Raw genomic sequence first — 14,642 nt, 5'->3', positions numbered from 1 at the left:
GTGCCTATCGCAACTCAGCATCTCTGCTATATGGTGAGTAGCAACTTTCCTTCTCTACTATTATTACGTTCCATCCTGGATTTTCCATTGTATGATTTAATTGTTATACTCATGTATTTCTATGAGTTGACTGATTATAATTGTGAATCTCTGAAAATGTTTATGCATAATTTTATATTTGTGTACACCAAAAACTCATTGCCAATCCTTGCACCAATTTAAAATTTTACAAAGATCTGACAATATTTCTGCTGCTTTTTTCAGACAGTACTTGATTATAAATAACTGCATCATCTGCTAAAAGCTCATGGTTTCTATTGTCTGCCAGTCCTTAATATACTACATGAATAACAAGGGTCCCAACTCACTTCCCAGAGTACACCTGAAGTGCCCCATACAATCACACTTTTGTTAACAAAAGTTAATACAGTATTGGGTCAAATACTTTTGGGATATCAAGAATTACTGCATCTACCTGATGGCCAACTCTGGCAGCTCAGACCGGAATGCAGCTGTCAGGTTGAACAAAAGCAGCAATCTGGAGGATGCACGGAAGGTGAAGGGATACCAAGTTACAGGTGTCTGGGGGGGGAGGGGGGGGGGACAAGAGGAGCACTATCTGGCAGAGCATGCAGGGACCAGATGGATGTATGACAAGACTGTCAGCATGCACAGCGCCAAGAGGTCATGGGGGCAGGGAGTTTGGCGGGGGTGGGGAGGGGGGGGGGGGGGGTAGAGGAGCAGAGATGGAGAAAGACAGGCAAGTCCTTTTTAGGGGGAGATGGTAGGACAGAGGGTGTGTGAATAGGAAGGAGGTGATAGGATAAAGGGGGCATAAACTGTTGGGTAGACAGTAGGTTACCATAGGATAAGGCAGCGAAAATTTTGGGAGTGGAAAATGTATTGTAAGGACAACTCCCATCTGCTCAGTTCTGAAAAGATGGTATCCATTCCTCTTCCCTGACACTCAAGATTACTGCTTTCATTCAATGTGACAGTTGCATTAATGTCTGACTTGTCGATGATGAGTGTGTGAGGTGTGCTTGCTTGTGTGAATGAATGTGTATGTGTTTCCTTTTCTGATGAAGCTTTCGCTGAAAGGTAAGTGTGTTACAATCTTTTCATTGTGCCTGTCTACAACTCAATGTGTCATCTTTACGGCGAGTAGCAATCTATACTTTTCCTTATGTTGGTGTTACTAAATATGTAAATCTTCTTACTTGTTTTAGCTGCCATTCCTACTTTTGTAATCACTATTGTTACATCTGCCTCTCAGTCGCTGATGTCAGTTTCAACATGGACATCATCGAGGAGTTAGGTGTATTTGTTCCCTTTAGGTCTAAGGAAGATCCACTGTGAGTGAATTACTGAATTTCCTGTTCTAGGTATGTTTCATAGAAGTCATTTAGTAATGTTTCACAGAATGCTTTGTCAAATCCACCACATACAGAACTGTAATTATGCCAACTGATGGTTGGGTGATTGAGGTCTGCTCTAATGTCTCTTTCTGCCTATTTATGCACAATATGTCACATTTGTTTACATTGAGGGTCAACTGGCATCCCTGAAACAACGACCGATCCTCTGCAGGTTTTCCTGTATTTTGCTACAATTTTCTATTGTTACAGCTTCTCTGTACACAACAGCATTACCTGCAAAAACCCTCATGGATCTTCAGACGTTATCCACTAGGTCATCTATATAATGGTCCAATAATACTCCACAGGGGTATGACTCAAGTTACTTTTACACCTGAAGATTAGTCTCCATTGAGAACAACATGCAGCAACATGCAACAAACAGCAACTACCTCATTAAGTACCCGAGGATAGCACTCGTGGCAGGCCTGTATTCTTACTGGTGTTATGTTTATCTGAACACAAAGTAATTAGCTTTAAATTAGTCTTTCTAATATTGTTTTAATTTCAGGATCTGTTATGCTGCAGGTATTGTGTGTTCCCTTTAAGACCTGAAGCTTCGCTTGTATAAATAATGAAGGAAAAACCTGGGATGAAAATTTACAGGTTTCTTAAAAATAGTGTAAAAATAGCAGAAACAGTGTTAATGTTCAGCAAATATTGACAGTATTAACTACTGTTGAAATGGAAAGCTAAATCAATTCACATTTCTTGAAAATAGCAACTATTGTAAGAGAAGAAATGAAATCAAGAACTGAATGCAAAAATGCTAGCCACTATGCAGAACAATAAGGGCGATTCTACGAAATAAGACCAACAAACAAGCAGTTTCAAAGATTTACAAAACTGCTGTAGCATTAACTATACTTAATGGTAGTGGAGTTTGGGTAATTGGTCAAAAAGAACAATATTTCACATTACATTGTGAAAATTATATTTGTAAAATCTGTTAAAGTGCACAAAAGACTACATAAAATAAGATACAACAGCACTTGTTACTAAAATAAATAAAAAAATATCTATTGAAAGAAACCTCGAATAAAAGATATTATGAAACAAAGCTTTCAGCCAAAAAGGCCTTCATCAGAATTAGACAACACGCACATAAACACAACTCACACATACATGACCACAGCCTACAGCTGCCAAGGCCAGACCAGTGACTGTGGTCGCGCGCGCGTGTGTGTGTTACAAAATTTCTCTGTGGAGAGGGAAATACTGAGCAACCAGTTCTGTAGGTGAAAATAAGAGGAAAATTTATGATCAGAAAAAGACATATTGGAGTGAGTGAATCTTGTCAATTGCATCAAGAACCATTTCTCAGCTGTTTCATGTGCACGTAAGGAGCTACACTGAAAATTGAAAATTTGGTTAGCCAAACATGCTTGTGTATAGACTCTTACTAGGTTATATAAATGGAAGAGAGAGAGAAAAGATTCAAAGAAAAGCTGTTAGTTCTCTCAGTGGCTCATTTACTTAGCACAGGCGTGTCATAGGAATGCTCAACAAATCGCAATGGCATGCGTTGCAAGAAATGCAATGTACATCAGCAAAAGCCTTAATAACAAAGCTCAGATAGTCCACACCTCAAAACAAGTCAAGGAACACATCACATCTGAACATATTATCTTCTCTGACATGCATTATTATTGTTATTTTGACACATGTTCCTTGAGCTGTAATAAATGACACATATTTGTCCTAGTCTGGTGCAAATTTGCTGTTGTCACTGAAGGTGAATATAATCACACTAACTGCAGTTGTGAAGTGTAATATCACCACGACATTCCGATTCCACATATATTTGTTTTCCATGTACAGTGCTGCCATTCCAAATAGAAATGGATTTAACATCTCAACAATGGTCATGTCCTTTTCAAAGGAGCCATCTCAGTATTTAATTTAAGTGATACACAAAAACCATTGAAAACCTGAAACTGAATGGCTGGAAGTGATGTAAAGTGCCTAGAGATGTACTCATATGCCCTAACTGGTTAATATGACTGAATGCCACAAGCAGGAGTTCAGTATTCGAACCCCGGTGTGGCACAAATTTTCAATTGTTACATCCAGTTAATTTTGTAGTAGCATCAATACAGAACTGATTTCAATGTTTCCATATGGACATTAACAAATATTACTCTTTTGGCTTTATTATTGTCAAAGACTAATGCACAACTTCTACCTCAAAATTGTAAGTAAAAATTAATATTATGTAAAACAAAGTTATGATACAATTACACTACCTAGCACAACTGCACCAAAAACCATGGAACCACATCCCAAAAGCCAATATCCAACCAATCTCTCATTTTTGGGCGCAGCTCTCACAGATGCAGATGCGGATGCAGCTAAAGATGTGGTTTGCTAAAACAGAATTAAACCACTATATTAGAACACGGTTTTGAAGGCATTAACCAGGTGCCTTACTATTAAAGCAGATGATTGCAGCTATAATTTAAATTCATGAATTATAGATAATCACAAAATTTAGAACATTCACACACATTTTGCAAAAGAATGGAATGAAGGATAGAGTTTAATATTGCACTGACATTGTGGACTGAGATATGAAGGTCTCAGCAGGAAATGGAGGGAATGAGATATGGAGGTCTCAACAGAAAATAGAGGGAAGTACTTAGACTTCGCTCTGTAGCAGGAACCAGCATAGGTATTCACTTAAAGAGATTGGAATCAAGGACAACTTAAATCAAGATGGCATGGCAATGATTTGAATGGCAAGCCTCCAAATACAAGCCCACTCTCTTAGCCAGGACATCAAATTCCATCTCTCCATCTTGCTATGAATCAAAGGTCTTAGCTGCTTTACCACTTCAGGCAATGACTAGCATTAGATAAGACATTTTAATGACTAAAGTTCCTCAGTTATTTCAAGATTTCAGAGCACAGATGACATTAGTACTTTATTTGTTGACAGTATCTGCATTAGAATGAAGATGTTGGGTGGGAACAGCTGATCTGCAAGAAAACAATAACTTGAAATGAGGAAGACAGGGAAAGCAGGTAGTTCAGCACGCATCAGACTTGAAGACCAACACAGAAAGTGGGAGCTGCAGAAAACAGACTCCATGTTTGTGCAGCATTATATGAAAATCAGACACACTTATGTAGTAGACATGAGAATACTGCACTATGACCACACTGGGCAGAAACTGTCACTGCTTAAATACTTTAGATCATGATGCAGTACAAGAAGTGTCTTGAACACCTACTGAACGAACAAACAGACTTCATTCACTCTCCACTTATTGATATTACCAAAATTGCCCAACTCCCAATTCAGTTTCATTGAATTGATCTGTCAGTTATTTATGTATTTTAATGTTCTATGATTGTGAATGTATTCTTTTCTAGAATCACAAATAAATATCTTAGATGATTGTAAATTCTTGCATTTTATGTTTGTACCACTATGAACTCCATGTGTTAGTCAGCTATGTTTAACAGTTGGCTAATAACCTTAAACCTATGCCAAAAAATAAATAATCAGTGAAACAAAATGGGAAAATGTACTTTTTCTTAAGTTTGTTTTCAAATTTTACTTTGCTATGTGTCAGTCATTTTATGTCCCTGGGTAAGTAAGCAAAAATTTTAGATGCAGCTTGTGCACCCCTTTCTGTGCTAAAGACAATCGTAATGTGGCGTGATGAATGCTCTTTTTCCATCTGGTATTCTAATTCTGCACATCATTATTCCTTTTGAACTGCAGTGATTTATTTACAACAAATATCATGAGGGAAATAATATGCTGTGAAGCAGTAGACAGGAGCTTTAAATATTTTCAACCATATTTATGGCATTATTCAGAAAAAACTGTTGAAGAGCTTGGTGAGACTGAAAATTTGTTGAATGCGTGATTCCCAGTAAACCATGAATCTACATCTTCAAACAGTACAAAAAAGGGCAAACAAAAAGCTGAACATACAAAGTAGACAAAAATATGTAGAGGCACTATTTGTTTATGAAGTCCTGGCTTCGTTTCCAATGGGTGTAGGGAGAGGAGAAAGCAAGTTCTGCTCACTAAAGCACATGCTGGCACTACGCATGTGCTTATTGCATGACATGACAGTCATACACATACACATGCTGGCACTACGCATGTGCTTATTGCACGACATGACAGTCATACACATACACATGCTGTATTTTTAGATCAATACTAAGAGTAGCTGGGCACAAAATTCTCATGGCCCAAAAGGCTACTGATTTCTTCTGACTTCAACTGACCCAGAACTAGAGAGCTCTCACTCATGACGTTGTGTATAAATTGTACTGACATAAGCTAGTGCCAGCACACCTTGCAGCAAAGAGGTTGCGAGATGATAGATAGGGGCCAACAACAGAGTCGCAGGAAATGCTTCACCAACGCCTTATGACCCACCAGTATTTAGAGTGCTGCTGTGGACCAGAGAGCAAGTCTATTCAAGTCTGTCGCACTGAGTAAGTTCCAGCCTCATCAGTCACAACCCAGTGGGAATCACAGTAGCAGTTAGCTCCACCGCTAACTCAGAGATAGGCAGCACATAACAACCCTAATAGTATACCTAGTGGACTTTGCACTTCACCAGCAGTGAGGCTAACGTGGACTGTACAGAAGAGCTTGTACCACAATGAATATTTTGAGTTAAGTAAACTTTCCATTCTCATGAATGAAGAACCCAGTTACTCTGTGTGTGCAAAAAGACGATACCAGCCACCAAACAATATCCTCTCCTTGATTACCATGGTACAGCTCTACTGAGACAAGACAACATAAAAAATGGCGACAAGAAAACTTCAGTGAAGAAAAATTTGCTTGCTTTTCTTGTGTTTCAGATTGCAAGGGTGATTGTATTCCAGTGTTTGCTAAATTTTTGTTGTGTCTCACATGTATCCCAGGAGGGAAGCTGCAGAACGATTTAACTTTCTCTTTCCAGAGGCTTTGCTTGCCCCCCCCCCCCCCCTCCCCCTTTGCACCTTAGCCACAGATTTCCAATGTAATGGATCTAACACAAGCTTTTCAGTTTCAGAACCAACAAATTGCTCCCGAGCTGACGACGGTACAACAACCTCTCGCTGCACAAGCAGCATTGGCTGCACAACAACAGAAGCCAACCGACCGACACACCCAACAAATGGCACCGACCAGCACACCACCGTTATGGCAATTTAACGACACAGAAGGCGAATGGCACGAATACCTAACCCACAGTTTCAAGTTCATTGTGCAGTTCAATGTGTTTAAGGTAGTGTGAAGCTACAATACTTTCTTTCAATTGTGGGGTCCCCAGTGTTCAGGTTAACACAAAAACTATTCCCAACTGCGTCTCCCGATGAACTCAGTTATGATGAATTAGTCACTGCATTAACTCAGTACTATGATCAGCAAGTCCAAGTAGCTGCAGCCAGATATTAGTGTTTTCATTTGCAGATAAAGCCGGAACGGATCTACCATAAGTGTATACAGAATTAACGGGCATGACTGGGAAGTGTAAAGTGAAGTGTAGTTGTGGCAATGTTTATAGTGACTCAGCGATTAGGGATGCTATAACATTCAGTGTCCAAGATAGTAGAATATGGGAACAGATCATAAAGTACTGTGATCCTTCACTTTCTCAAATGTTGCAATCTTAGAGCAAAATGATTCAGGTGCCGTAGTGGCCGATAAGTTTGACGAGACCCTGATTTGTTGGGTCGAGTCGCTCTGTGCTCGTGACTGCCCCAAGCAGCCACAACATGTGGACAGCCACGTAAACAGACTTGTGAACTTAGTGAAGTCTTGCCCTACATCTTTTGCTCACCAAAAAAGACAAGACTGCCCATCGCGAAGTGCAACACGTTACGTGTGCGGAAAAAAGGCCATGGCCAAGCAGTTTGTCTGCAATGGCACAAAAATGCCAATTTTGCCCGCTCCCAGAAAAAACAGGCTTGTGTACATGAAGTGAACATTGGGTTTTCCAAGCCTACAACAGGTTCTGACAAAAGTAAGATTAAGGTTGTGCCTCCTTCTCGCCCTAGTGTTGTGCAACGACATTCTAGCAAACTATTTGTCTCACTACAAATTGCTGGCCATCGTGTGAACTTTCAGTTAGACATAAGTACATCAGTCACTTTGCTAAATTGTGCCATGTACAAACAAAAAGGGCTCACCATGCCTATCTAAATCTAGCAAGCACCTCACTGCTTACAACAGATAGGAAATTCCAGTGCTTGGACAGTCTAGTTTGCCTGTCACTTACAATTCTCACACTAGAACAGAGAATTTTAATGTGTTAAAATCAAGAGACAGTGAGAACATTTTCGGTTTAGATGGTTTTGTTTTGTTTGGCCTTAGCATCCATAATGGTGTACCGTCAGTCTCTACATTTGTACCACAATAAAGTGTCGATGGCTTGCGTAAGGAATTTCCTGAACTATTTTCAGAAGGAATGGGAAAAGCTAATAACTTTGTAGCGCATGTTGCATTGAAAGACAATGCACAGCCTAAGTTTATCTGGGCCTGCCCCGTTCCAATTTCTTTAAGAGACAAAAAAGCCAGTGATTTGAAAGACTTGCAAGATAATGGTGTAATTGCTTCCACTGAAGCTAGTCAATGGGCAAGTCCACTAGTTCTGTTGCCTAAGCCTTCTGGTCGCATTCGCATTTGTGTTGACTTGAAGTCTATAGTCAACCCACATACAGTAGTTGACACTTATCTGTTACCTCATCCTGAGGAACTCATGAACAAGTTGGTGCAGGGCATTTCTTTTCTAAGACAGATTTGCATGATGCCTATTTGCAAATTCCATTAAATGAAGAATCAAACAAAGTATTTTTTGTAAATACAAACTTAGGACTGTTCAAATATTTATGTTTGCCCTTTGGCAGTGCTTACGCACTCGCCATTTTTCAACATTAGTTGGAACAACTGACTGCTAAAGTGTCATGTTGCTAAAACTACCTTGATGATATTGTTCCCTGAGGTCGTACATCAGAGGAACACATTGCCAATTTGTGTACTCTTTTTTTGAGTGTTGTCAGAAGCATGACTCAAGTGTCATCTCGAAAAGTGTGACTTTTTTCAATCTGAATTACTGTACTTAGGTCACATGATAAACAGTCAGGGTGTGCATCCCTTCCAATCTCATCTGCTTGCAATCCATGACTTGCCTGTTCCTCGCAATGTGTCTGAACTACAGTCAGTACTAGGCAAGATGACATACTACATTTGGTTCATACCGAATGCCGCTCAGATCACAGCTCCATTGTGTGGACTAAAGATTGTAAAGATGCATTTCAGAAATTCAAAAATGCTTTGCTTAGTGACAGATGTTTAGTGCATTATGACCCTGTCAAGCCTACGGAATCGGCACTGTGCTTTTGCACAGAATTGGTGAACGAGACATACCTATTGCTTTTGCCTCAAAGTTGCTCACTCAAACTCAATGCAATTATTCTCAAATAGAAAAAGATGCTCTTGCTATTGTGTATGGTGTGACTAAATTCCATCACTATTTGTATGGCCACAAGTTCTATTTAGTGACAGATCACATATCTTTGCAGTCCATGTTTCATCCGCCAAAGCCAGTTTCTAAGTGCACTTTTCAAAAATTGCAACGCTGGGCTTTGTTGCTTTCACAGTATCAACATGAAATTGTGTACCGACCTACGGCAAAACATGGCAATGCAGATGCCGTATCTCGCCTTCCGATTGGCCCAGACTCTGATTTTGATGCACTGCCACACCTTGTTGCAAACTGATGCACAGGACTCTGAATTGCTGGAATCTTTTCCCTTGCAACAAAAAAAATTGTACAGGCCATGGAAGCAGACCCAGACCTCAAGATTTTGTTGCATTATATTCGCACATCTTGGCTTCTTTCATTGAACAGTATCCAGAACTATGTTGTGCGCCAATATTTTGCCCATCGGCAAAGCCTTTCGGTTCAACAAGGTGTGACTCTAGTTCAAAATGACAACAGACAATCCCGTGTGCATATTCCCAAAATGTTGTAAAGGATGTGACGTGACTGCTCCATCAAGGACGTTGAGGAATTGTTTCCACTAAACAGTCAGTGTGCCAACACTGTACTTGGCAGGGCACGGATGCCCACATTGAACAGATGACATCACAGTGTTGCGTGTGCACATGGACCAAATCTGCTCAGCCACAAACATTCTCAGCTTGACCTAAGACTCCATTGCCATGGCAGCAGTGCACATTGACTTTGCAGGTGCATTTTGGAACACTTGTTGGCTCATAGCAGTAGATTCTTTTAGCAAGTTCCCATTTGTATTGCCTATGGCTTCTAACACAGCAAGTAGCAACATGCAACCATTGTCTTCAATATTTTGCATGGAAGCTTTGCCAGAAGTACTTTTCTCGAACAATAGACCACAGTTCACTTCACATAACTTCGAACAGTTTTGTGGATGCATCTAACAAGTGCTCCATTTCACCCACAGTCCAACAGAGTATCAGAATGCTTTGTTCACACTTTCAAGAAATAGATGGCCAAGCTTTGCACAACCCACACACAGAAACAGGTACTGCAACTCTCTCTCGCCTCCTATTGCTCCCACACACAAGACGGATCATCACCGGCGGAACTTCTGCACGGCCACCACCATTGGATGCAGCTATACTTGCTACACCCACCGCAGCATCCAGTGCAGCCAATGGTCCACAAGTATCACTTTGCACTGCATGATCTTGTTATTGTCAGGGTTTATGGCAACTGTAGGTGCTGGAAAAGAGGCTTGACCCAGGAATACATTGGCTCTTACATGTATTTCATTGCAGGTCCCGATGGTTTTCAGCATCACCACCAGAACCTAATTCATGCATGTCATTTTGCCCTGTGATTCTGCTGCTTTTCTCTCCCCAGATTCATGACTTCACAGGACAGTGCAACCTTTGCAGCCGCCTGCTGGTGCCGACAGCGCACCCTAGGAGGAATAGATGGACAATGCATTCTCGCTCCCACTGTCCCTGCTCACTTACCCCACGGACCTAGGCCTGCCGTCACCATCATCGCCCCAGCACACGCCCTCAGGCCAGGACGTGTGCCCTGGCAGCAGTTTTCTGGAGGATGTTCCTGTTGGCTCGCAAGCCAGATGACAGGGTACAATAGGGAGTATGCCCACCTCTACGTCCAGTGTCCTGCCTCCCTCCGCGTTTTCATTCACAGCTTCACTATATGACAATGGTGCGGCATTCCGGGAGGGAAAAAGGGGGGGGGGGGGGGGGGGGGGGTGGTAGGGGAGGCACCTGCTGGCGTAAAGCTGACACCAGCACACCATGTGGCAAAGAGGTTGCAAGACGATAGAGAGAGGCCAACAACAGAGTCACAGGAAATGCTTTGCCAATGCTATGAGCCACAAGTATTTAGTGTGCTGCTATGGACCAGGAGAGCAAGTCTATTCAAACCAAGTAAGTTCCAGTGTCATCAGTCACAACCCGGCGGGAATCAAAGTAGCAGTTAGCTCTGCTGCTAACTCAGAGACAGGCAGCACACAACAACCCTAATAGTGTACCTAACGGACTTTTGCTCTTCACCAACAGTGAGGCTAACGTGCACTACACAGAAGAGCTTATACCACACTTAATATCTTGAGTTAAGAAAACTTTCCATTCTTATGAATAAAGAACCCAGTTAATCTATGTGTGCAGTTTGTGTTATAAAAAGAGGATACCGGCCACAAAACGATATCCTCTACTTGATTCCCATGGTACAGCTCTACACTGACAATGAGATGACATAAAATAAATAGAATAAAACCAAGTGGCAGAAATAAATATATAAATTATACAGAAAGTGACTTTGAACAATAGGGACCAAATTCAGAAAATGATCCCAGAGAGAATACATAACAGATTTGATTTAACGAATACATTCCAGAAGCATAGAGATTTTAGGTTACGAGGCCATTTTATCTACATCATGCAGCACTTGTGGGCCTACAGTACATTCTGATGAATGTGATACCATCATTCACTATCAGTATGTGATACTGCTCTCCATTACAGCTGTGTTCACTAGACCATACTTGTGTCTTAACCTCTAAAGAAGCATCATCTCACAGGATGGATTTATTTTTAATAATCTGTAAATTAACAACTGTGCAGTTTAAAAACAAAAAATTTACCAGTCCTTACATCTTATAGTGAAGAACATATTTTTTCAACAATAAATAATATTGTACAGCGCTGATTCATACAGAATATTTTATGAACATAATGTTAAATAGTGCTACAATTCTGTTTTTCTAAATATTCCCTCACAATTAATTACCTGCACCTGACCAAGCACTTTTTAAGTGATGTTTAGAATTTGCCCTTGTCCATTATTATTTTTGTGCCACTGCGTAATGCATTATTTAGGAGCTGTTTACAGCTTAACTAGGAAAAGGCACAAACTACTATTCAATTTTTATATTGTGCTAGTTATACTTTCTAATATGCAGGTACGGGACTGGTAACACATTATCACTGACATTAATAATCTTTTTCCTTGGCCTGAAATGCTTCAGGCTTGCTACAGAGTTTCCCAAATACTACTCTGTATTTCAGTACTAATTGTTAGTGAGCAGATGATAAATATATAGTCCGGAGAATATTTTGTTATGCAGCTCCCTATCATTCTTCTTATGAAACAGAGTCTGCTCAATTTTCTGTTTGTATAGCCTATATGTGTATCCCATTCTATGTCCTGTTATATTTAGTTATATTTAAATGCCTAGAAATTTTGTATATTATGTTTGTTCACTTACTCCAATATCAGAATTAGTTACTACTCTATATTTCCATTGTAACAGCCTTTTTTTTCTGAGCCATCCGTCAGTTGACTGTTTGATGCAGCCTGCCACAAATTCCTCTCCCATGCGAACACCAGTCCACCTGATTTTCAATATTCTTCTGTAGCAGCACATCTCAAATGCTTCAATTCTCTTCTATTCTGATTTTCCCACAGTCTGTGTTACACTACCATACATTCTCAGAAATTTCTTCCTCAAATTAGGGCCTACGTTTGGTACTTAGTAGACTTCTCTTGGCCAGGAATGCCCTTCTTTTCTAGTACTAGTCCGTTTTTTGTCTCTTCCTTGCCCCGCTCATCATGGGTTATTTTGGTGTATAGGTAGTAGAATTCCTTAACTCCATCTACTTCATGACCACCAATCCTGATGTTAAGTTTCTCACCATTCTCATTTCTGCTACTTCCATTACTTTGATCTTTTGTCAATTTAGCCTTGTGTCATATTCTGTACTCATTACACTATCCATCCCATTTACTAGAGCCTGTAATTCTTCACTTTCACTAAGGATAGCAATATCTTCAGCAAATCTTATCACTGATCTCTCTTCATCCTGAATTTTAATTCCAATCTTGAACCTTTCTTTTATTTCTGTCATTGCTTCTTCAATGTATAGATTGGACAGTAGGAGCGAAAGAATACATTCCTTTTTAGTGTGAGCACTTTGTTCTTGGTCTTCCTCTCTTACGGTTCCCTCCTGGTTCTTGTACATATTGTATGTTACCCATCTTCCCTATAGCTTAGCCCTATTTTTCTCAGAATTTCAAACATCTTGCACTATTTGACATTGTTAAACGCTACGCTCCTACGAATGTGTCTTGATTTTTCTTCAGTTTTTCTTCCATTATCGGCCACAATGTCAGAACTGCCTCTCTCGTGCCTTTACATTTCCTAAAGCCAAACTGACCATTACCTGACACATCTTCAATTTTCTTTTCCATCATTATCTGACAGATCCTCAATTTCCTTTTCCATTCTTCTGTATATTACTCTTGTCAGCCGCTTGTACTGATTGCATCAGAGTCCTTTGATAAAGCTAGGATTATGAGTGAATTGTCACTGTAGGTGTCTGAAGCCTGAAACACTTCATACAGACAAAAAAAAAAAATATTACTTTTCAGTTGAGTGGTCTACAAACTCAGCCACAATACTACAGAAAAATTCAAATTTTTTATTCTACTGTTTGGCACCTCTTCATGGTTTTATTATTATTATTATTATTATTATTACAAATGGAATGGCTCCATGTTGGTGATTTTAGAGCATTCTGGAAAGGTGGCAGAAGATGACTAATTTATAAAATATGCCAATGGTTCAGAGATTTATTGCTGCACATGTTTGTAACCAAATCTGGTATATTCTCTATTGCCGTAAAGTATTTATTTCAGTAGGTAATTTTTTGATATACTGCTGTATATTTGTTGCCATGAGAAATATTTTTTATATCACGTGTCTGTGCAATATTCATAAGTGATATTTTGCTCAGTAAGCTTTCCAGCTATATCTGGAAAATAAAATAATATGTTTCCAGAATGAGGTTTTCACTCTGCAGCGGAGTGTGCACTAATATGAAGCTTCCCGGAAGATTAAAACCGTGTGCCCAACCGAGACTCGAACTTGGGACTTTTGCCTTTCGTGGGCAAGTGCTCTACCATCTGAGCTACCCAAGCACGACTCACGCCCTGACCTCACAGCTTCACTTCTGCCAGTGATATCAACGCACACTCCGCTGCAGAGTGAAGACCTCATTCTAGAAACATCTCTCAGGCTGTGGCTAAGCCGTGCGAAGAAAACCTTACGGTTTCGTCATTTGTGTTCATAATGACGTAATGCTAAGCCGTGTCTCCGCAATATCCTTTCTTCCAGGAGTGCTAGTTCTGCAAGGTTTGCAGGAGAGCTTCTGTGAAGTTTGGAAGGTAGGAGATGAGTTACTGGCAGAAGTGAAGCTGTGAGGACGGGGCGTGAGTTGTGCTCGGGTAACTCAGATGGTAGAGCACATGCCGGCGAAAGGCAAAGTTCCAGAGTTCGAGTATCGGTCTGGCACACAGTTAATCTGCCAGGAAGTTTCAAAATAAGATGTGTTTACTTTCTACAAGACACCTTGTCTCTCCTGCTTAAAGAAATGGCTTTGACAGCCTAAAGGTTCACCTCGCTGTTATAAGGCAGCGCTTCCTGTGGCAGGGAATTACTGCCTTTCATCTGCTGAAATGTGCTGTACAGGGTCGATATTGTAAGATGGTCTCCAACATGGAAAACATGCAACCTTGGACATGTGTTCATCTGACACTACTACTTGTTCTTGCAGTGGCCGTTTCCCACAGCTTGACCTCATTTGTTTTAATCGCCTTGTATAAAGGAACATTTAACAGTCTCAAAATTTTTATTTGAGAGAGAGAAGAGGAGGGGGGGGGGGGGGGGGGGACTTCAAAA

At 40.4% G+C, this 14,642-nt stretch overlaps 1 protein-coding gene across 8 annotated transcripts in view; it reads right to left on the bottom strand.

Moving 5' to 3' along the window:
• The window catches only part of LOC124547844 (cytochrome c oxidase assembly protein COX15 homolog), an 89,420-nt gene that overhangs the window by 40,801 nt on the left and 33,977 nt on the right, over positions 1-14,642 (bottom strand). For all 8 annotated transcript variants that reach the window (XM_047125137.1, XM_047125136.1, XM_047125141.1 and 5 more), the window contains one exon: positions 3,665-3,785. In XM_047125137.1, coding sequence (XP_046981093.1) covers positions 3,665-3,785 — 121 coding nt within the window. The remainder of the gene's footprint in view (positions 1-3,664; positions 3,786-14,642) is intronic.

This window comes from Schistocerca americana, chromosome 1 (genome assembly GCF_021461395.2).
Source record: "Schistocerca americana isolate TAMUIC-IGC-003095 chromosome 1, iqSchAmer2.1, whole genome shotgun sequence".
In the NCBI taxonomy this organism is placed as follows: Eukaryota; Metazoa; Arthropoda; class Insecta; order Orthoptera; family Acrididae; genus Schistocerca; species Schistocerca americana.
This window is presented reverse-complemented; position numbering and strand designations above follow the sequence as displayed.